Source organism: Filicampus tigris, chromosome 11, assembly GCF_054856515.1.
Source record: "Filicampus tigris isolate MCC_2025a chromosome 11, RoL_Ftig_1.0, whole genome shotgun sequence".
NCBI classification, from domain to species: Eukaryota; Metazoa; Chordata; class Actinopteri; order Syngnathiformes; family Syngnathidae; genus Filicampus; species Filicampus tigris.
This window is the reverse complement of record NC_141227.1, coordinates 17,997,969-18,019,868: the sequence shown is the minus strand read 5'-3', so window position 1 is coordinate 18,019,868 and position 21,900 is coordinate 17,997,969. Positions and strand designations below refer to the sequence as shown.

The following is a 21,900-nucleotide window of genomic DNA, read 5'->3' as shown; positions in this document are numbered from 1 at the left end:
TATCACATTACATTTCCCACATCAAGTGCACATACTATAAACGCCGCAACCTCCAGAAGTTACTTACTCTCTTAGTAACTTCTTCTCCCTCCCTGTGGTTTCCTGTTAATCAGGATTCTCCATATTGAAGCAAGGCTTTTTTTCCTCTCTCTCATTTTTTAAGGTGCCGGCCTATTCAAGCGGAGCTCCCATTTATCCATTAACAAAACAAGCAGCGCCCCGCTAATGAGCTACATCTCTCCATTTCCATGTCAATTGTTTGTTTGTAGCCATTGTCGGTGCCGGAGACAATGGGGCTGCATTGTCAAGGCAGGCAACTTTAATGCACTCTGTGAGTGCGTTTATGTGTGTGTGTGCCCACGGGGATGCCCAAAGGGAGATGGGAACAGACCTTTAAAGAGATAATGATACACAGACATTAGGGAAATAGGGGGGAAAAAAGACAAATAATTAAAAGTGAGAGAAGATAATCACTAGTGTAAAAAAAAAAATGACAGTGTGGAAGAGGGTGGCTGCCAGGACAATAAAAGAAAAATAAATTACAAGGAATACATAAATGCAAAATAAAATTAAGACAATACATTTAATAATCAAATACAATATTGAATGATATTATAAAATTTGTTGTATACATGCGTGTGTGTGGGGGAGGGGCGTGTGCATGTGTGTTAGATTTAAATAGAAACTTAAAAAACACTCAATTTCAAATATTGCAACATTTTTGCTAGACACTTGAAAAGCTCCACTGGTTTTACAGTATTCATTTGAAATAATTACTATTTTTCATTAAAAAATAAATTGCATTGTTTGGCCAAAAGTCATTTTCTTGAAACAAAATTGACTTCCTGTCTGAAAAATCCTGTCTAAAACGGCTAATGTGACTGCGATACTATGAATTTTTCCTGAATATTTTTTGATAACCTAAACTGTACAAAAGTATGCTGACTTTTTGTTGACAAGTTTTAGAAGTTTTAAACAATAAGTGACATATGCACAGTGAAAATTAGTGCAAGGTGACATTCCGAAACGCTGAGAGTTAAGTCTTTAATATTTACATTTTTCTGCTCACATTAAAGGGAATAATGCATTTCCTGTGTCACACTTGGCACATTATTGTTTGTTTTTGTCAGTTACGTTACTTCAATTGAAGAAAAAAAAAAAAAAGATGTGGGTGAGAGTGGCCTTAGGCAATTACAGGACATAATTTGTCTCAAGCCTATATGTCATGTTTTTAAGTCTTATAGTATAAGCATAAAAGCCAATCAACAATAACTGTATTGTTGTATTAGACATTCCGAAAATCAGGGCAATGTGGAATTCCACAAGGCTGAATGTTAGGTCATCTTTTTGTTATGAGCAAGCTTTTGCTTCTGTTTAACTGAATAACACATTTTCACAGTTACATTTTTACATTTTTCATTATATTATTTTCCATTTTGTTACTTCCATTGAAGACAACGTAGTCTGAACTTTTAGTTAATATGCAAAAAGCTTCCCTAAGCAGAGACAAAAGCCAAGCAACAGCGGTACGCCCGGTTCATGAATAAACATGACTCGTCTTTCTATTTCTCATTTTTGCATTCCCTTGCAAAAACGACTTCCCTCTTTCGCTTGTTGTAATTATCTTGCATTTGACTATGTTTTTCATGCGGCTTTTATGAGTGTAATATGATAAACGGCAATGTCACAGGCGGCAGGCCTCCTGGCAATGGACTGATTGCAGATACAGACACAACCAGCAGGTTTAAGTGTAGCAATAAGCATATAGCTCATGTGCCCCAAACACGATGGGAAAAACACCACGTTCTATTTTTTGGTGTGCAATTCCGGGGGACAGAAGATGGGGAAATTGACTGTGTCTGTCCAGGGGCAAGGATTAACGCTATGGAAAAAGGCATGTGACTAGCACCGGCCGAGCTCAGTCAGCTATAAAGACACTGATTAGAAAATAAGAGAACACGTATCGGGACGCTATATTGTAAAGGACAACATGTTATCTCGGGTAAGACGTCTCCAGAAAACACTGATTCAATGAAGACAATGTCGCCTTTAACACGTCTTTGTCATGCAAACAAAGCATCTAAAGGTAGGAGTGCACTCTAATGTCAGTTGGAATAATGACAGTAGAAGTGAGGTGAAACATCGACACTGTGAGGAAAATTATCATCACGACGTAATGGAAATTTACCAGAGCTTAGATAATATAGGTGTAGGGGCACGCGGTTTATTCTTGTACGCTACGTATTTCAGGAAAAACAACATCAAGATCACAGAAATTTTGTAGCTGTTTACCGGAGGATGTTAGGGGCGGAATGGCTCAGTGAGAGTGTTCGTCTCCGAACCCAGAGATTGTGGGTTCGATCCCCGGCCATTGTGTCCTTGTCGAAGTATCCTTCAGCAAGATACTGAACCCCCATTTGCTCCCGATGCTGTCATCAGTAGGTAAATTAACAGAGCTGGGGGCCGACAATGTTTATGAATATGGCCGGAGGGTCGCGGTCGGAAGGGTATTCAGGTCAAGGGTGGAGGGTCGCGGCCAGACCGGCAAAAAAGGGTCAAGGGGCCAGCTCTGTAAATGAGGTACAGCGTGAAGCGCTTTGAGTACCAAAGGTAGACAAGCGCTATACCAGAGACAGCTCATTTACTAGTTAGCCAACTAGTAGCTTAAAAGGTAGTGACAACGGATTGTTCTGTTGAACAGAAAACAGATATCGCAAGATGGAAAGCTAATCAAGTAGCGCTGTAACGCCACCTTGTGGGCAGTATACTGTTGAAGTTAGCTTGTTCAAATTTCAGACTAGCTTAACAGCCATAGGAAAAAGAAAACAATGTCAGTTTATTTGGCGTTTATACACTGAAACAACTTGTACAAGAAAACCTCCAGCACAAAGCAAACAGACTCCGACTGATGTGATCAAGAAGGTAAGAAAAAAAGCGGAAAAAAGGATGAGAACACCCGGTGGTCGGCGGGAAGTGCTGCAACAAGAAAGGAAACACAGGGAGAAAGGAGACTTTTTGTAAATGGCAACAGCGAGAACAATCATGTCTGTCGTTGACCGCTGGGCACCTCCAGTGGGAAGAGGGGCTAAACGCTTGAGTGCGAGACTGAGACAGGACTCCTCGGTGGGCTTGGCGTCTGGACGAGGGCCTCTCTCTGCTCTGGAGGTTCTCTCTCTTGCCTTTTTTTTTTTTTTTTTAGACAGCAGAAGGTTTGTCGCCTTGCTTGCTCTTTTTCTGTGTGTGGAGGGCATGCACCGTTGGCTACGTACAGAGAGCTGGCGTGGGCACGCGGCGATGCCACACATCCACACACAATCAGTAACTGGAAAAGGGGGTTGCCAACCTCCCAGATAGCCAGCCAGTCTGGCAGCCAGTCATGCAGGTCCAGACATTTGTCATGACAGGCTAATTCACGGTCGAGAGGTGCTTTAGGTCTCTATCTCGCCCAACCACACGCACTACCATGGCGCACACACACATACAAGCTGACGTTACACACAGTTGACAACAACATAATGATGAACAAATCATGAGATGCACCGTTTTCTTGATTCATTGGTTGGTTCATTATTCACTGCCTTTGAAAGCCAGCATTTTCCCGACTTTTTTGTTGTGACAAACTTCTGTATATATGGCACAGAAAAGGAACATGACATATTTCCTACCATAGTAATCCCCTGACTTTTGCAGGGGTTACATTCAAAAAAGTACCATGGAAAAGACAGAATCCACAGATACCGACGGCCCTCCCTTCCTAAAAATGTGTTTTTCTATGGTTTTCTCCCCAAATTAGCCTCTCACACTGAAGCAGTACTGCAAAGTACAGCGTTTTACAGCTCTTCAGAAGAATTTTTATTGTTGAGGGATTTTTTTCCACCTTGATTTTGCTGATGTTAAATATTAAGCATGTACAGCATTTAGTTATGCATACATAAAGAGTACAATGATTGATTGACTGACAAGATTAGAAAAGTATTACAAGGATAAAAGAGGAAGGCAAGAAGATGAACTTTTGCCGGGAGCCGAACCAGCTGCAGACACCGGGCTAGACGTTTACTTTAAACTTTTACCATTCCTTAATTATATATTTTTTTAATTGTAATGTTAGTTAATTAAATGAGGCAGTGAATCCGAAATCTGACCAGGCGCTGGAGTCATTATTGGACAACATGGACAGGCATCAGCCCCTTCAGATTTAGAGATGGTTACCCCTGATTTAAGCCAACAACATTACACAGTGTTAACTTCAGTTTCTACGACAAATTAGAATGTTAAAATGTTACTTAATGTTCTGCCGAGTTAATTAAAACAGCATTTCCTTAGAAAAAAAAAAAAATAGACGTAAAAGGGTGGGACAAACACAAACTAGAAATTTCTGCCGTCGGATGTAGTTTCAGAGCTGTAATAAGTGGGACAGCATTTTGTGTGAGAAGGTATTCCACCAGGTTGGGACCGGGGTGTAAAGTTTCACACTGGACATTCATTTCTCCCGCCCAATGATCTCATTAGGTGCTGGGTGGGTGCTTCTTCATGGACTTATTGGCGTTGCTCTGGAAGCATCTTCTCTACAGTGGTTAACTTTAGCTTTTACAACAGTCAGGAATGCTAAAATGGTACTTAATGTTAGTAAAAGCAAAAAGGACTGTGTTCGAGACTTCACTGAAAGTAAATCAAGTAATGACGCTACTGGTGTTTTCCAGCTGCTATATACAGCTGATGTAATACATTACATTATTTGTTCTTATGACATTTTTTTTCCTGTCATGCTCTATATTTAATGTACAAATACGCTATCATCTTAATGAAGGCATGTGTTGGCTCTTTTGATAGGTGCACAGTACAGTGGCTCTTCTTTAATTCTTTATCAAATGCATTGATCGCCATGGGCTCCGCCTCGCGCGCCCATTGATCCGCGCACTGCGTCTGGAGGCGGACGATAAGCTCCCCCTTTCTGTCTCCCCCTCACCCGCTTTTCTGCTCACCCCCTTTGGCAAAAATGGAGTCGGGAAATTTCTGGCCATTTGAGGGTTTATAAATGCTACATCGGTGTTGAATTTGAATGGTGATAATGCTGGCAGTAGGCAAATGTGACGCTATGTTGCAGTTTTTACTGTGCATTTATGACAATTAGTCAAGACTGTTCAAAATGTTACCGTCGCACTTTGCTTCCTAAAACGAAGACAAACTATTGCTGAAGCACTTTCCTAAAAAGAAAAGTTGAATGCTATGTTATAAATAAGCAGTTTCTTGTTTGCATTTTGTTCTCCGACCGTAGCCAATGCAAATCGAACAGTTACGTTAAAGGTCTCATGCCATCAAAATCCAATTATTTCCACCGTTGGATGCATAACATTGGTCAAAAAGAATCTGTGTGGTTTGTCGTTTGCATACACTGTAATAATAGCCTTTGAAAGGCAAAAGCCTGCAAAAATGAGTGGATTTGATTTTGGCATGATTACTCAGGTACTTGCAGACAAACTCAAGGCGTTGCACTTTCCTAAAAAGAAAACAATTAAGGTGTTACACACGTCTATTTTTTTTATCTATTGCATACAATATTTTGTTTGTTTTGAGAATCTTTAATTTATTGGAGAATTCAGTGCCAGCACTGCTTCTTTTTTTTTTTTTTTTTTTTTTTAACAGTTAAAAGCACGTTTATATGCAGCATTTAGTTCCCTTACTGTGCCCAACGTGAATCAAACCATAACCTTAAACCAAGGTATCAACGGGACCCAGATGATTTTTTAACAATCCAAATAAAGATGTCGTCGCTAAGAATCTAGCTTAGTTAACTTAGGAGACTGTGTCTGAAAAAGTTTGGTAAAGGCTGTATACGGAAAAAAACTACACCTATAGAAGCAAAAACTGTATTCATGTGACAATTTAGCTTTGTAAACAGACAAAGTGTGTCACAATGGTGTTGTGTGTCAGTGCTTAACAAAGAACACTTGCGCAGATGGACAGGTAGAACAGGATGCGCACATAAACACGTCAGTGACAGGTGAGCAAGATGGGAAGGCTTTGCCCTTTAAACAGATGGGATAATCGCCGTTGCGCAGAGGAGAAATAAACACAGGAAAACACCATTTAAACTTTGTGGGTCGCACAGGTAACATGTCAACACTCGTGCACCTTCAACTAAAACAAATATTGACCTTCTATTATAATTTATAAAAGAAAACAAACAAAAAAAAAAAAAGGAGGAAAAATGTCCCCCTCAGACCAGGACGTCACGCCGCTGTGGCTGCCTCATAGTGCACCGTCAACAACAAAATGACATGGCGGCCACAAAGATGCCCACAACTAACAATCAGAGGAAAGCTGTTTTCCACATCAAATGAATGAGCACACTGACTAAATCATAGCAAAGCTTATTTACATATGAAATAATGAGAAATTCAGCTGGCTTCAAAATGTAGCGCAAGTGTAATTCCCTTTATTTTACGGTAGTTTTAAAGTAAACTTTGAAAGCAAAGAAGATTATGTGAGGCTGGTAAATATCGCCAAAGTAGTAACTGAGCATTTGTACACGAGTACAGACAAACAAAATCACATCCCTAGTCATTCTGAATAAAGGTGCCATTGGTAACAACAGTTATGTTCAAAAATACAGTGGCTGTCATTCCAAAACAAAATGTGTGTGCGCGCGCCTGCTGGTATGTGTGCCGGTTCTGTTGACCTATGCTCTCCCTCCTGCCATCCCTAATTGTAGCCCACAGTGACTGTTGCTTTCATGTAAGGTCACACAGGTCCACTCCTCTCGCTATGCTCCCCCTGTGCGCCCACAAACACTTTCTTTCTCTCTACCTCCATTTCTACCCTTTGTCTACACTGCCCTAAAAAGTGTATTGGAACGTGTGACTGACAGTAGAGGTGTCAAAATGAATCAACAACTAATCGGTTATCAATTTAATCGGCAACCATTTTAACCATTAAGTAATCGATTCTAAAAAACGTGTGACTGACAGTAGAGGTGTCAAAATGAATCAACAACTAATCGGTTATCAATTTAATCGGCAACCATTTTAACCATTAAGTAATCGATTCTAAAAAACATTCAGTAGTGACAGCCCCCGTGCTAATGCACCTGTCATGGGTGAGCTAACGTGGCTGTCTCATGTGTGCTACCCATAAAATAAAAGGATTGACTTCAATTGACATGTCTCCCAAAAAAGAGGCTGAAAAAGTTTCATGACATTTCCATTCATTTCAATGGAAAAGATGATTTGAGATATGATTGTTTTGAGTTAGTAGCGTGATCATGGAAGGAATTAAACATATCTCAAGGTACCACTGTATTTGTCCAATTAACTTTGTCTTTTTATTTTGAGTTTTAAACTAATTTTTGAAGCCCATTTTTCAGGAAAAATTGGGTTACACTCAAATTAATTTAGCACTTTTTTTTTGCCGTTCCACCATTTGAGAACTCATGTTATGCAAATTGCGTCATGTCCAGTTACTTTTTGTCCGTGGCGTCTTGTCTCGCTTGAGCTCATCTTGTTCATTAGCAGACGAGAATAGTAATTTCACAGCGGCATAGTCATGTTAATTGTCACTGTGATGACGATGATGTGTGTGTACCTGTTCAATGTGTTGAGGACACACACACACATTCCTCCGTGTTTTCCAGGTAAGAGACTTCCCTGTTCACTGACTCGTTGAGATTCCTATAATTGGGTCCCGTTTGATTTTTGCCGACGTGAGACCCCCACCTCGCCTACACGCCTCCACCCTCGCCGCGGAGGGGACGCCGGGGTCTCCGCTGCGCTGACCCTGGCGGCTCCCCCGCCATCGGCTGCACTCTGAACCTGACTCTGCTGCTTTTCCCGTCATTCCTTTTGTGGCCAAAACAAGAACCTTCCCTCCTCCCTCCCGAAGTCGTCGCCTCCGCTTTTTCCTCAGCAGCTACCAAGCACAAGATGGAGGCTGTGTTGTTTGCGTCTATGTGGCAGTATTTGAAACCTTTTAAGCCAGTGGTCCCCCAACTTTTTTGTCATGGATCGGTTTAGACAAGCATTTTATATTTGCAGACTTTTTAAAATTCATTTTTATTTGCCAGTACAACAACCGTAGAACAATGCAAAATAACATCGTGTTGCCTCTTTTTTGACGACATACCATATACAACGGCTTCCTCCACGTCGCTCTGGAGATACCACCACACAAGAGATAGGAAGGAACTTCTCTTGTCAAAATAGCTTCATATTCGGAAGATTACAGCAAATCACGGCTACGTCGATCAATTGCGCGAATAGGTGCATGCTCGGTCATTGTTACTATCACTTCTCTTTACTTCAACTTGCGAACCAAAGTTAGAAGGAAAAGCTGAACATTTCTACCAGGTCTGATCGAGTAAATATGTTCCCGGCTCGCAGCTGGTCACCTAACATTACAATTTTCAATCATATAATCATTCGGCCCTTCTTATGTTACCCTTCGGAAGGTAATCGACGGGGTGTCTTTTGTCGTGGCAAATCATTAAATCATGCAGCTCACGGCCTAGATTAACTCACTGCGCAAAATTGAACCGATCCGTAACAGCAGAACACATAGCAAATGCCTGGAACGCAACACAAAGAAATGGGAACTCTTGGCATTTCTGTAAAACATTGCCTGCACTTTTTAACTTGTTATCCCTTTCTTCTCCAAGCGCCCCCTTTCTTCCCCCATTTTTTCCCCCATTCTTCACCCTCCTCTTTTCCCTCAGTCTCTTCTTTTTGAAGCATCTGCCCCTAATGAAACTAAATAGTTGGCCTGGGAGTTCCTTTGCACCGTGTGTGTTGCGTGTGTGTTGGAGTGTGCGGGGAGATGTGTCGTGGCTGAATTGGTCAAAGGAGAGATCAAAGGCGTGTGTGTGAGTGTGTGCGCGCACGGGAGAGTGCCAGTGTGTGTTAATGAGCAAGAGTAATGCAGCTTCGTTGCATCACAAGAGCTGATCAAGCCGTCAAGAGAAGAAAGCAGTAATGCACACGTACACACACACGCACACACTCACTCACTCGCATGCCTCGTGTTCATGTTTGACACAATCGCTTGCTGCACTTCAAGAGGGAAAACGTCAAATGTTTTATGTTCACCTTTCAGCTCCTCCACGAGTCATAAAGCCAACTTAAACGACCTTAAAAGGTCCGACAAGATCCTAAAAGTTTCCAATAACATAACAGATGGTGAACTAACATTAGCAGCCAACTATGCTGATTTTTAAAAAAATATCTGAGTAGGGCTGAACGATTTCAGGAGAAGCCTGAATTGCAATTTTTCTGACAGATATGGGATTTCACAAGTTTTTTTTCCCCCAAATCACGCTTCATTGGAACATTTACTAATTAAAAAAATCAATTACAAATATGACAGAAAATTACATCATACCATCTAAACATTAAAAACTTTTACCCGAATAATGTACGGTCACTTTAGAGGGGCTTTTTCAAGTTTTTGAACTTGCTCAATAAAGCAACAATTACTGCTTACTGCCATGCATACATAAATATATCATGTGTAAGATTGTATGTAAAAGCATATTTTTAACCATTTACATCAATTTAAAAACTAAAAAAGTGCCACAAGGCTTTGTTGATCATGTGATCATGTATGAAATCGCGATTTTGTTCAAAACAATAAATTGTTCAGCCCTAGTACAGAGGCGTACCACAGGGCTATTAAGATAATCTTGTTCAGATGAAATTTGAACTGGACTGCTATGAAATTGATGGATTTATCCCTTGGTTATTTTTTACTATTATGGCCTAAAAAGTTATATCATCAATAATTTTGAAAATAGGATTTCAAGTATGGCGGTTTCAGCATGGGAGACATTTACACTATATAAAGCTAATGCGGCATAAAAAATAGTTTTTTTTTTAAGTGCCTTTACCTTTATTAATTGAATTACCATAAATGTTTTAGAAGTGGAGCATGAGTATGGTTGTTGACTTATACATTCATTTGTCCAATCGTCATAAAACTGATCATATTGGCAAAAACACATTTAAACAATTTTTAAAATGCGCATTGAACGCCACATCAGCAACCGACGCTAGAAGACACTCCCTCCCCGCCCCACTTTTCTCCTTAGCCACTTCCCAGGCTGAATTAATTGAATTAAGTCTTACCTTATGCATGCTAAACAGCACGGCGGCTACTTAGACGAACGGCGAGGAAGATGGCGAACCGGTCTGATAACACACATGCGCACACATGCACATACGCACACTCACGCTAATCAAAAGAAGACATCGAGTAATCTAATCTGAATCACTGGCAATTATCAGCAATTTGGCCTCGGGTGCCCGTCGCCTTCCTTTGATCAATGCTTTCTATTAAAAAAAGTGTAAACAATTCAATAGGCGTATGGGTGGTGGGGTGGCAGTTGGAGGAGTGGGGGGTTTAGTGCAGAGTGGCTGTCCTTGGAAAGTCAGACGGCCGGTCGGCCATCTCAGAAGACGAGGCAGGACGGCGCCGCACCTTCTTCTTCCTCCTCCTCAAAGATGTGCGGCGAAGGCGGCTTTGAATTAATTATCTTTCCTCCCGCTGCAGACCTTGGAAGGTCCTTGGAAAAGCCTGCTTGTTTGTTTCCTCTGGATTACGTGAATGTATTTGCATGCCTACAGTTGAGGAAATTCAAGGGCACGCATTTCTCTTTACGGACTCCCAGCTGCCGCCTTTTAGATATTTCATTACCAAAGCCAGTGTTTATATGAATGTCATTGCCTTGATTGTTCTCTCTCTCTCTCTCCAGTGTTTGACCACTGTGCTTTTGCCAGGGTAACTCCCAAATGTGGCGCTAGACTTTGAGGTCACCAATGTCAGGACTTGCTCAGTCAAAACTTATGAAAGACTCGACTTGACTTTGGCTTAGCATTCGTCAAATTCTATTCAACTGAGAGTTGAATTAAATGTCTTACAAGTCTTGCCTGTTCACAGTTGAAAATCTATCAAATTTATCACGGGGCGTATCTTTCAGAAACACCCACAATAGCTGAAAATCTGCGATAGAGGGAAACAGCCATCATTTTTACAGCGTAAAAATCTAAACTCAGTAAAAGAGGCACACTTCTTCTCATGAGCTGTGGACGACAGCAGTTCCTGCGCAAGAGTGCTCATTGTATTTAACGGTTCTCCAAGGGTTCAATAAATGGCTAATAAGTGCACTGGCAACTTTGGCACTCTTTTCCCGCAGGCGATGCACGACAAGTCACATCTCGATGTAAAGCTGAAATTCTGTACTTTTGTCTGATATTCATCTTTCCAATGTCTTCAGCATACAACAAAAACAAAGGAATTTATCTTGCTGTTCCAAGCCTTTTGCATGGGACGGTTCGTGCACCTCACATGAACTTTGTGTTAAATAATTTAAAATATTAGTTTTTGCCAATTATACGATTATTCGACGGGATAATCAATAAAGTACTGGACTCCAAAAGTATTAGATAGGCAAGCTATGTTAACGTCAAAGCTGACCTACCAAAAAACTGGTAAAATATTTTAATGTCTGTTATGCGTTTGATTGAGAAGACAATCCAGCAATGGACAACATGGCAATTTTGGAACCGTTGACAAAAACAATGTGATTATGAATGTGACACAACAGCTACCTAAACTAAACTAGCAAGTGCAGCTACTAAACATGGTAATGAAGATATAGCTGAATATATGTTGTGACTGAATAAGGACTGTATGACCTGATTAGTGAGATGCTTAACCCAGCCCAGGTAATGACTTGACTTGCTTGAAATCAAGAGGGGACTTTTTTTTTTTTTGTTTTACCATTAGTAACTTGAAAGTTTGGACTTGAGAAGTACTTGTGCATATGTGACTTATTCCAACCTCTGCCAACTCCTGCCAGTGTGCATTAAGTTCAGTGGAGCGTGCTGGCAATTTCTCCTTCAAATGTACTTTTTCCACCCAACTCGACAGGTGTTATTGCTGTGGGAAAAGTGGACGCACATTTGGCTGGCGTGTCATGATGATTCTGCGGGTAAAGGATGACCAAAGAGCAAGAGGACTGTTTGAGGGGAGCAAAGTTGACATGACAGCTTTTGACACGGTCAAGAGAGTGTGAGCACAAGTTAATGAGCATGAGGTCTCCCTCTTGGCTCAAGAGGACATTTTTGGACAAGAGTGTGCAGTGAAGAGAGCACTTTCCACCTTTGCTACACTACAGTAGACCATTTTTGTGGTCTTATGAGATGAAATGTGAGATTCATGTGATTTCAATTTGTGGGTATGTCTGTCATAACAGGACAAAAAGTCTCAAGAAGCCATGCCAAAAATTTAACAGGCATTAGACTATAAATACTTTTTTCTACACCTATTTTACATTAAAATACAGCTATGCAACTAGTCTGTTGCCCTTTCTCACCCTTCCTCCTTGGAGAGAGGGCAAGGTGGCGATTAGCGGAGTGAGGCTGTTGCTGTGAGGGTTCTGCTGTGAAAAAATTAGCCCCTGCCCTCAGATTTACTGATAAGACACGAAAATGGGCAGGCATCTCTAACATAGAAGAATTTATGAAAAAGATCTCAAAAGGATCATTGACCAAAATGAAACAGGAAGTTATAGGAAGGTTGGTTTCAAGCAGCAATTTTAGGCCAAATTCGACGGCTTGTATTTTGACAAACTCTTACTGTGGAATAGGGGTGGACGATTAATCAAATTTTGATTTCGATTTTGTCTTCTCTCAAACTTTAATACGTTCTAACCGAAGAAAAACAATTCATGTGCAAAACGGCGCGGCTTTTACGAGTTCCCGATGTGAAGTTACCCCGAATACACCATGTTGCATGTGTAAAAAATCATACAGTGTAGCACAGGCTTTACGCAAAAGACTGAAGCGTAACTACAACAACAAAAATCCAAACTCACATCACAGACATTGGTGCCTCTACCCGGTGCGGCAGCAACACCAGTGTTGGGGACGCTCTTGTTGCCGGCTTTCATGGCGGCGTCCCGGCGGGCCTGTTCCAGGAGCAGCCGGGCTCGCTCCTTCAGCTCCTCCTGGCGGGATAAGGCTTTCTGCGCAAAGACACCATGTACCATGAGATGATACTAAAATACATGAATTTGAGAAATAAAACAAGGTTTGATGCAATAAATACTGTATTGAGCTTATTATTGTATTAGTTAGCTAAAGTACTTACGAATTGTCCATGTTGTGTCGGTTCATTGCTAACCCCTACAAAGTTCGTAAGTAAATAGATTTTGCAAAAAAAAAAATCCTCCTACTATCAGTAACTCAGGCACATGGGTGTGAGAGTGACAGGCTAGCAACAATTCAGGTGTACTGTACATATTCATTGTATAAATTTGAAATACTGTATACACAGAAGCAACATTTCATTTTTTAAAAATACATTTCAATGCTTTTTTCCTAGTCATTGTCATTCCTTTTATTGCTGGGTTGCAAAGTGATAAAAATAACTTCAAGCCAAATGTATTAGCCCATTAAGACTAATATTATGAGAGAGCATCCAGCATCGCGAAGTGCTTTACTGAAGACAGTTTCGATTTAAGTGAGCACTTGACATTTGACCATTTTGGAAAGTAATGACACATTTTTTAAGACACACATTTAAGAAATCCCAGACATTGCTCAACCACTAAAACATTTTTTTTCAGCTGTGGGATGCAAATAAATAATTTGTCATCTTAATCAGGAATGAATAATGTGCTTTACCATTTTTTCCCTATTTTTTCCCCCTGTAAGACCAATAATATTTTAGCAAGAAAAATATCATTTGGGTTTAAGAGCTTTTACATACAGTTTTAATAACCCTTAGTGAAACTCATTAGGTTTATTTGGGGCATTAACTTTACATTGAGTACTTTCTTACGTATTTCATGTAAATAAAGAAAACGTGTGACAATGGCAAAAATCATTGAATCAGCAATAGCTTGATTGATCCAACTGGTGGTATGTTGCAGCATGGTTACCTTCTCAACAGGAGGACTTGAAACGGGGGCAGCTGCCTGTTCCTGTTTAAGAGAAAACAAATGTGTAAAGCTCTGTTAGCACTTGCCGCATTTGGCTGTGTTAAAACCAAATCTATTGCGATCAGTCTGATTGGCTCATCTGCACATGGTATGTATGCAGTTTGACTCACTGCATAGGTATAGCTTGATAAATTGCAGTGATTCTCAATTTGTGGTACTACAGGCTCCTTCTAGTGGAACACAAAAGAATCACGGCGTGAGTATAGTTCAGTTCTATTTAACCTCTTAGTACTAAACAACTGCATCCAATTTTTATAACGTGTGTGACAGATTTTTTTGTTAGCTGTAAAGTGTAACCTATAAAAATGTAGTCATGATTCATTAAACACTATTACTCTATGTATAGTTAACTCATTCAGTACCAGACTTTTTGAGACCCATTGTGAAATGACTTTTTTAAAAAAATTAAAATACTGAAATAAACTTTTCCACCATATTCAAATTTGAGATGCACCTAACCCTTGGGAATACAGTATTTTCTAAACATTTTATGCTTGCAATTAGTTTTTTTTTTTTTTTTTAGATACATCAATCAGTTTCAAAGGAGTGTTTTAATCATTTTAATTGTGTTTTAATGAGTTCAAATGTGTTGAAAGCAGGGGTGTCCAATCTTTTTCGTTTGAGGGCCACATTCCTAAAAATGCAAGGGCCACTTTAAAATTCTTCAACTTTAGTTTATTAAATCATTAAGGCCGGGAGCGCATAACCACATTTCTACCTCCAAAGCCGGGAGCGCTGTTGCGTCTTTCTACCCTTAAAGTCAGGAGAGCGTTTACGTAATTTTCTCTTTTTTTAATCCTATTCTCGGTCTCTTAGCCAATTAAATGCATCAGAATATACATTTGACGGTGTTGTGACCCCTCGGAGGATGTTGCAGAATTTTTTCAAGCATAATGGCGGATCGCAGGAGCTCTGAAATAAGTATCGGCAGTGATATCGACGACGCGTTTGTGGACTTTGAACCAGTGGAACCAGTCGAACGTGATATATGGTTAAGATAATGACGATATCGACATCTTTGTAAAAGAATAGAGGATGGTAATTGGCACTCAATTAAAAAAAAAAAAGTGCTTCTCTTGCACTGACACTTTATTTTTATTTTTGATTGAAACAGTAAATAATAATAAACTCGTGCCTGTGTGAATGCCACATGTCTAAGCTCTCAATTTTTGGGGAATTATATCTGCTACAGGGGCTGAAATATAAATTATTTTGCAGGTGCTGAATTTCTGGGAGAACCTCAGGTTTGATAGGGTGATTCTATCGTCGCCCTTAGGTTTGGTGGAGATGTTGAGCCAGGCGCTGTAGGCCTTAATGGGCTAAAACAGGCTGAAATCAGTCAAGCAAGCAATATTTTGCAGTTAATTTGAAAAACTGTTACATAACAACTTTCCATTAAAGGTGATAAGGCAAATTGTTTAGGATTTCTTAAGGTTGCGGTGTGGCTGCCGGCCCTTTATCCCACTAGATTAGATGCACCCCTGCATTGAACAATAAATGTGGAAGAAACACATTTTTGCTTCTAAAATTTAATTATCTTTATTCACCAGTATTTTGAAGAGAAATTGTGTTTTTATTTTTGTCATAAATAGTTTGTTTGTATCCTTACATGGCTAGAAAAGCAACCAAATTAGAATAATGGGAACCTATTTTTTTGGCACCCACCTTCCTCACTCGCCTTGTGTGTCATGTCAAATGTAATTTTTAGTATACGCTGTGGGTCAATGAAAAATGGATGGCGGGCCGCAAATGGGCCCCAAGCCATAGTATGGACACCACTGTTTTAAAGCATCTGGGAGAGGAAAAAATATGTAATATCTCTATATAGCGGATTTTACCTAATGCAGGTGAGTCCGGCTTGTATCCCCCCACAATAAATAGAGGTTTCACTGTATCACAATAAATGAATTTTTCTATGATTTTTATAATTACTTGAGATGCTCAAACTTGTAGGCTTTAATCGTAAAAAGTGTTTCAAAAGTACTCATGAAACATTTCTCTGTGTGTACTGAATCAATATAGGATTTCACTTTTTGAATTGAACTACTGACAGAACTTTTCCACCAGATTTCATTTATTGTATATAATTGGCATTGGCCAACATGTTTACTGTGTAAGTCAAACCTGGGCCTGACTGTATCCCTCTTGCGAGGAGATAACTGCAGATATAAACTGGGGGTGTCATAGCTGTCAATGTGTGCTTCACCCCCGCCTGTCCTGTGACCTTTCCACTTGTAAACAGGATGCATTAATCTGTGAGGCGAAGGGGCGGTAGCAAACTATTTAACGTGTGCACGTACGAGAGACAAGATGTGTGCTCGGAGCAAAAAAAAAAAAAAAAAAAAGCACAGCATCATCACGCTTGACTGGTCACGGCACCGACTGCCATCAAGCCAGGGGATGAGAAATGTAATGAAAAATATGATTACATGTCAAAGCAGGGGGGGTTCTAGCGGGCCGGCCCCGCGGCGTCTCAGAGAAGACAGGCGACGATTAATATGACGACTAATGCTGAGCGGGACAATTTCGGTACGGGGGTCATCTCAGAGAATGCCGTCCACGAGAAGCTTAGCGAGGGGAAAATGAATGCTCGCACCCACGCAATGTCTCGTGACAAGACAGGACGGCCAAAGTTTCAATCAAGGCAAAAGATGAAGGCGACGGGATAAAAAGGCAAACGTTTGAGGAGGAGCCTGGAGGCAAGGGTACGTGTTACGTTTCACTGAAAATTCATACATTGAATCCTCACCTACTTTCAATTTTTGTTCTAGACATAACTTACCTAATCGCACCGATTATGCTGTTTATTCAACTTCTCAAGATGGTGCAAAGAAAGATAGTCATTGACAGTGGTGAAACTTACCAACTGATTATCGATCGAGAAATGTCTAACTGCTCAACATAAGGTACAGTAAGTAATTTGCGATTTATGTAGGACTGGATCCATCAAATATTTATATATAATATATAAATATTTAGAATTGATTAGTGTAACGATTATTCCACATATTATTCGAGTGAACTGATAAAAACTGATTTTGAAATATAAAATAATACTACTAGTAAATGTGCATGTAAGGAGCAGGTATTCTTTTTGTCCACTTACTGTAAATTCACCATCCTGACATTCGACAATGTCGTATCTTTGACTTTGAATGTGTGTGGCTTTAAAAGGCGGGGCCTGGTGAGTGACATGGATGTCATGAATGAATGTGTCAAGTTGGTTGTTTTGAGCTCAGGTTAGCCGCTAGCACTTAACGATTAGCTGGTCTGTGCACTGAGTCCTTTCAGTTAGTGTATGAATATGCTTATTACGTGTTGGTAGCAAGTTGTTAGCAATCAAATCCCCCACAGTGCTCTGTCATTTTGTATTTGTATGTTTCACTGTCCTGTTCAATAAATGACTGAAAGTGCATTGGCGACTTTGTTTACCTGTTTGGGTAGCGCCTCTGTGTGGTTGGTCGGTGCGCCAATGTCTGACACGAGCTCCGATTCGGAGCGACGCAGGCTGGCCCTCTTCTTCTTGATGAGGTCGGCGTCCCTGTTGTACGAGAAGCCCAGTTTCTGATGTGTGGGAGAGAGGGAGGAGGGATGGCCCCCCATCGGGGTGGCAGAGGAGCCCTGTTCTCCCACAGCCTGGCTCCTTTGCTGCGGTCTTTCGGGGTCCGATTTCTGCGGTAGCTCGGAAAGGTCCAAGGTTTTAGCTTTCAGGAGGTTGGACCCTGACGATGTGACATTGGCCACCGGGACAGGAGGCGAGGATGGTGGACACGCCGCTGTTTGCGAGCCGGCCGACGGCGCTACGATTTCAGCCTTCACCGGGACTTCTGCGGCTTTGGAGCCATTGGATTTGACGTCATCAATGGGCTGCGACTGCACGTCATTGAGTTCGGCATAGAACTTGTCCTGGCCGATGGAGGCGTTGGTGTCAGTCTCGAAGTCGCCCACCTTGTAGGTGCTGCGACTGCTGTTGGCCTCGATCTGCACCACGTTGAGCTCCTCGCCCGAGAAGTGCGCCCGAATTTGGTAGAGGTAGGTCATCACCGTCAGCTTGTCCGGGATGGCCAGCAGCACCATGTCCGACGGCTCCAGAAGGCGTGAGATACCCAGGCTGGCGAACACATCGTACGCCTGGTGAGCAAAAAACATGGGAAAATTGTTGATTGAGAAACAAAGTGTCATTTTCAGGCGTAAAAATATGATCACGAGGAACGCTACTGGAGGACTAAAGGACTTCTCAGGAACCCCATCCATTACATTACACTACCTATTACCCTTTTTTGTGCATGTTTCGGACTAATTACAGTATCTTTTCAAGTTTCATTACTCCTTTTAAGACAATTTTTATACCCTTTTCAGTGCCTTTCCCAGGACAATTTTCAGTATCTTGCCGAGTACCCGTTTCGGGACACAACCATTTCCTCAGGAGTCATTCAAAAACCAAAACTGTATTGCTTGGTGGAAAAGTGGCTTTAGTGTCTGTGAAAGGGAAAGTGGGGTTTCGACATCGTATTTGATGCCCACGCTGGAGGTGTGCAGGAGAGACACCTTTTCGCAGGACTGCTGACAGGTCACGTCAGGGATGGTTGTCCCAGATAAGAGCCCGAGATACCCCGAGACAGAGCGCTTAATCCTACTGTGTGTGTGTGTGTGGTGGGAGGTGCGTGTGAGTGTGTGTGTGTCTTTATCAATCCACCACATCAGCCTGCCCACGCTCTCCGTCACGCGTGTAATTGGTCTGATTAGAGTGTGATGAGAAAATACAAGTTTGATTATCAAGCACTACACACACACATACGGGAGCCAATCACCCGCCCTCACATTAGCAGATAGACGGAGACACAGAGAGACGGGATGAAAACCATTATCGCAGCCAATGACAGGTAAATAAATAGATTAGTGGCACACACACACCATCTCCATTCCAACACAGCCGCACACTTATCACAGCTTGTATCTGGCCTGCTTGATAGTGTTGATCTCATTCCAACCTGTTGCAGGCCTCCTTTGTCTCGTTGCCTAATCTATCAGAGTTTTTTCCTTGTCTTCGCATCTCACCCAAATTATACTTTTGTTAGTTCCTCCAACTCTACAGCCGCATCGTTAAAGGAATGTTAAGTTCTGAGACCCTGAGAGAATACTACTGCTCTGGCAGGGTCTTTGATTCAAGGTAAATTTCTTCAGATTGGTTTAAATGTGCAGCCTAAAGATCCAGTAACTTTTAAGTTCATGGTACTTGTAGTTCCTGGAACTAAAACGTTCCATTCACGTATGTTCAGTAGGGCAGACCACATCCGAAACATTCATGGACCTCCTGAAAGTGCTATCCCCCTAGCAGGATATTCTTTCTTCTTTCGGACCAAATCGATTACTTGAAATTGGTTGAAATGTGATCCAGGAGCTTTAAATTCTTGGTAACTGTGTTTCATGGAACTAAAAAGTTCCAGTCAAATATGTTCATTGCTGCAAAAGCTGGCCAAAATGTTCCTGGATTCATGAAAGTACTACGTACCTAGCAGGGTCTTCTTTCGGCCCAGGTAAATGACTTCATATTGGCTAATATGTGCATTTTAGGATAGGTTCATACCGCAGGTCCAAAAAAACCGAGGTCGGATTTGAAAAAAAATTGGAATTCAGCCATTCAGACTGTCATAAAAAAAAAAAATGATACACATGGGCAAAATAATTCGATCCGGGTCGTATTTGCCTGCAGTGTGAACCTAGCCTTAAAGATTCAGGAGCTTCAAGTTCTTGATAACTTCCTGGAAGTAAAACATTCCAGATATTTTTAGCTGGTAGACCCCACATGTACCATTCCCGGACCTTTCAAAAGTACAGTACTACCCCACTACCGTAGCAGGGGTCACATCGGCCTCAATAAAATACCCCTGAAAGAAGATGTAGACAATGTTTAAAGCGTTCATCTAAAATGCAGAAAAAAATAGCTGTAGTCCATAGCCTAATTTCTGTCTAAGATGGTCAAAATGCTGCGTCATATGATAAAATAGAAACTGTAAGCATGTGAAAAATGTATCAAATTTCACTAAGTCTGCCTGAGGTCAATTGTACTCTTGATGCTATATAGAAACATACCAACTGTAAGCTTTTGAATTCTCATGTATGTTCATAGGTCATAAATAAGTCTTAAAGTGCATTTAACACAGACGTTTCTTCATTTACGAGCAATTATAACATCTTTTGTTAGCAGTCTTTTTTTCTCGTCCTATTGCACCATCGCTGATGTTGAGGCGAACAATGGCCGTCAAACATCTAAACTCAAAAGTGTGTGAAGAGAGAACAGAGGGACTAGTTTGTGTGAGTGTGAAAGGTGTGAAAGGAGAAGAGAGGGTGAAAAGAAAGAAAATGAATATGGGGGAACCAGTGGCCCTGATTGGGTTTCTAACATGCATTGAAGGCAGCAAAGCGTGCTGCTATTGTTCCCATTGGCACTGAAAAGGAGCGACAACTTTGAAAAAGAATGGAGGAGAGACGGCAAGCGAGGGGAAAGTGAGAATGTGAGAGGTGAGCGAGGACGAGGGGGGTTTTGTTTCAGCCTTTGACGCACACCACGGTCTTTTTGACCTCTGTGTCACGCTTTATTCTTTGCAGAGCTTCTCTCATATCAGGCTCTGAGGACCATTTGTGAAAAAAAAAAACCTACTTCATTTTCGCTCTACAGCCCCTTACACACACTGGCCAAGCCTTTTTGCTGGCTCGCTGCATTGCCATTATCTTAATGAGGCAAGCCGCATCAACTGTGTACATGTGCAATTCCTGAGTTCTGCATCACCCAACCTTTTTTCCCCGCCATGGGTGCTGACGTAAATTCCAAATGGGGATGTATAACAAATGTTCGATTCAGCTTTGGAGAGTGATCGAGCCTTACCAATTTCAGGTTGTTCAAAGATTTCAAGCGGACGATTATGAACCTCAATCAAGCAACGAATCAAGCATTTGTTGATGCTGAGTTTCAGCACAGCCCTCCAGTACAGAGACTTTTTCTGTCTTTGCATGATCGCCTGTGATGGCTCGGTATTTTCGTCAGTGGTGGTAGTAGCAGGCCTTGCTTGCGCATGCAGTTGGTAACGTGACAATGCCAGCCTAAGGGCACTTTGGCGGAGCTGGGCGAAATATAAACCTCCTGAAATGGCTGAAAATGGGTGAATCCATCTGCTTAATTCTTATTCCATAAAAGCAGTGCTGTATAAATTATAATAAAATGTTTAGACTGGTGGTGGCACATAGAACACATTATTGCCCCAAAAATGTTTGTTTCAAGTTCCCCTTTAATATTAAAGGCCTTACTGGTAATTTGATTAATTAAAAAAATGCTTTGGACACGGCCAGCAAAGACTGTCCAGAACTTCCACTAACAACCCTGGCTAAACCTAGATCCATCCATCATCCATACATAGTTCTTCTCTCAGTCGAGATGCATAACTTGGGACATACCTGACGTACCTAGTACATTACTGTACTACTTTCCGATTTAGACAGGGCTAAAGCAGCATTTTGTGGCATCTTCGGTCTTTCAGAAAGACCATAAGCGTACAACAGGGCGTCCATTTTGTGGATGCTCCATTGCTCCGCCGCCATACCGATACGAGCGTGTTATGAAGCTTTTTTCATATGACAATGAGGGCAAAAAGGACAACTATCTCCACTTGCTCACTTTCCATTAACCCGCTGACAATGCTTTGGGACTAAATGTCAGCGTTGCCTGCCCCGGGCCGCTGTTGCCTGCACCCTCCCTCCTCGGTGACTGACAGCTATCTATCGCTGTCAATCATCAAACCCCCCCTCTCCTCCTCTCCTCCTCTCCCCCTCACAGCGCTTGGTACTACGCTATCAGATGGCGCGCCAAATGACTTCTCCTTGGCCCGGTCGCCTTCTCTCCACACACTCAAAAA

General features: G+C 41.4%; 1 protein-coding gene across 3 annotated transcripts in view; it reads right to left on the bottom strand.

Annotated features, from left to right (window-relative positions):
• Positions 1 to 21,900, bottom strand: part of ehbp1 (EH domain binding protein 1) — a 122,023-nt gene that overhangs the window by 41,869 nt on the left and 58,254 nt on the right. For all 3 annotated transcript variants that reach the window (XM_086044938.1, XM_086044940.1, XM_086044939.1), the window contains 3 exons: positions 17,423 to 18,121; positions 13,931 to 13,972; positions 12,863 to 13,012 (listed from right to left, as the gene is read on the bottom strand). In XM_086044938.1, coding sequence (XP_085901064.1) covers positions 12,863 to 13,012; positions 13,931 to 13,972; positions 17,423 to 18,121 — 891 coding nt within the window. The remainder of the gene's footprint in view (positions 1 to 12,862; positions 13,013 to 13,930; positions 13,973 to 17,422; positions 18,122 to 21,900) is intronic.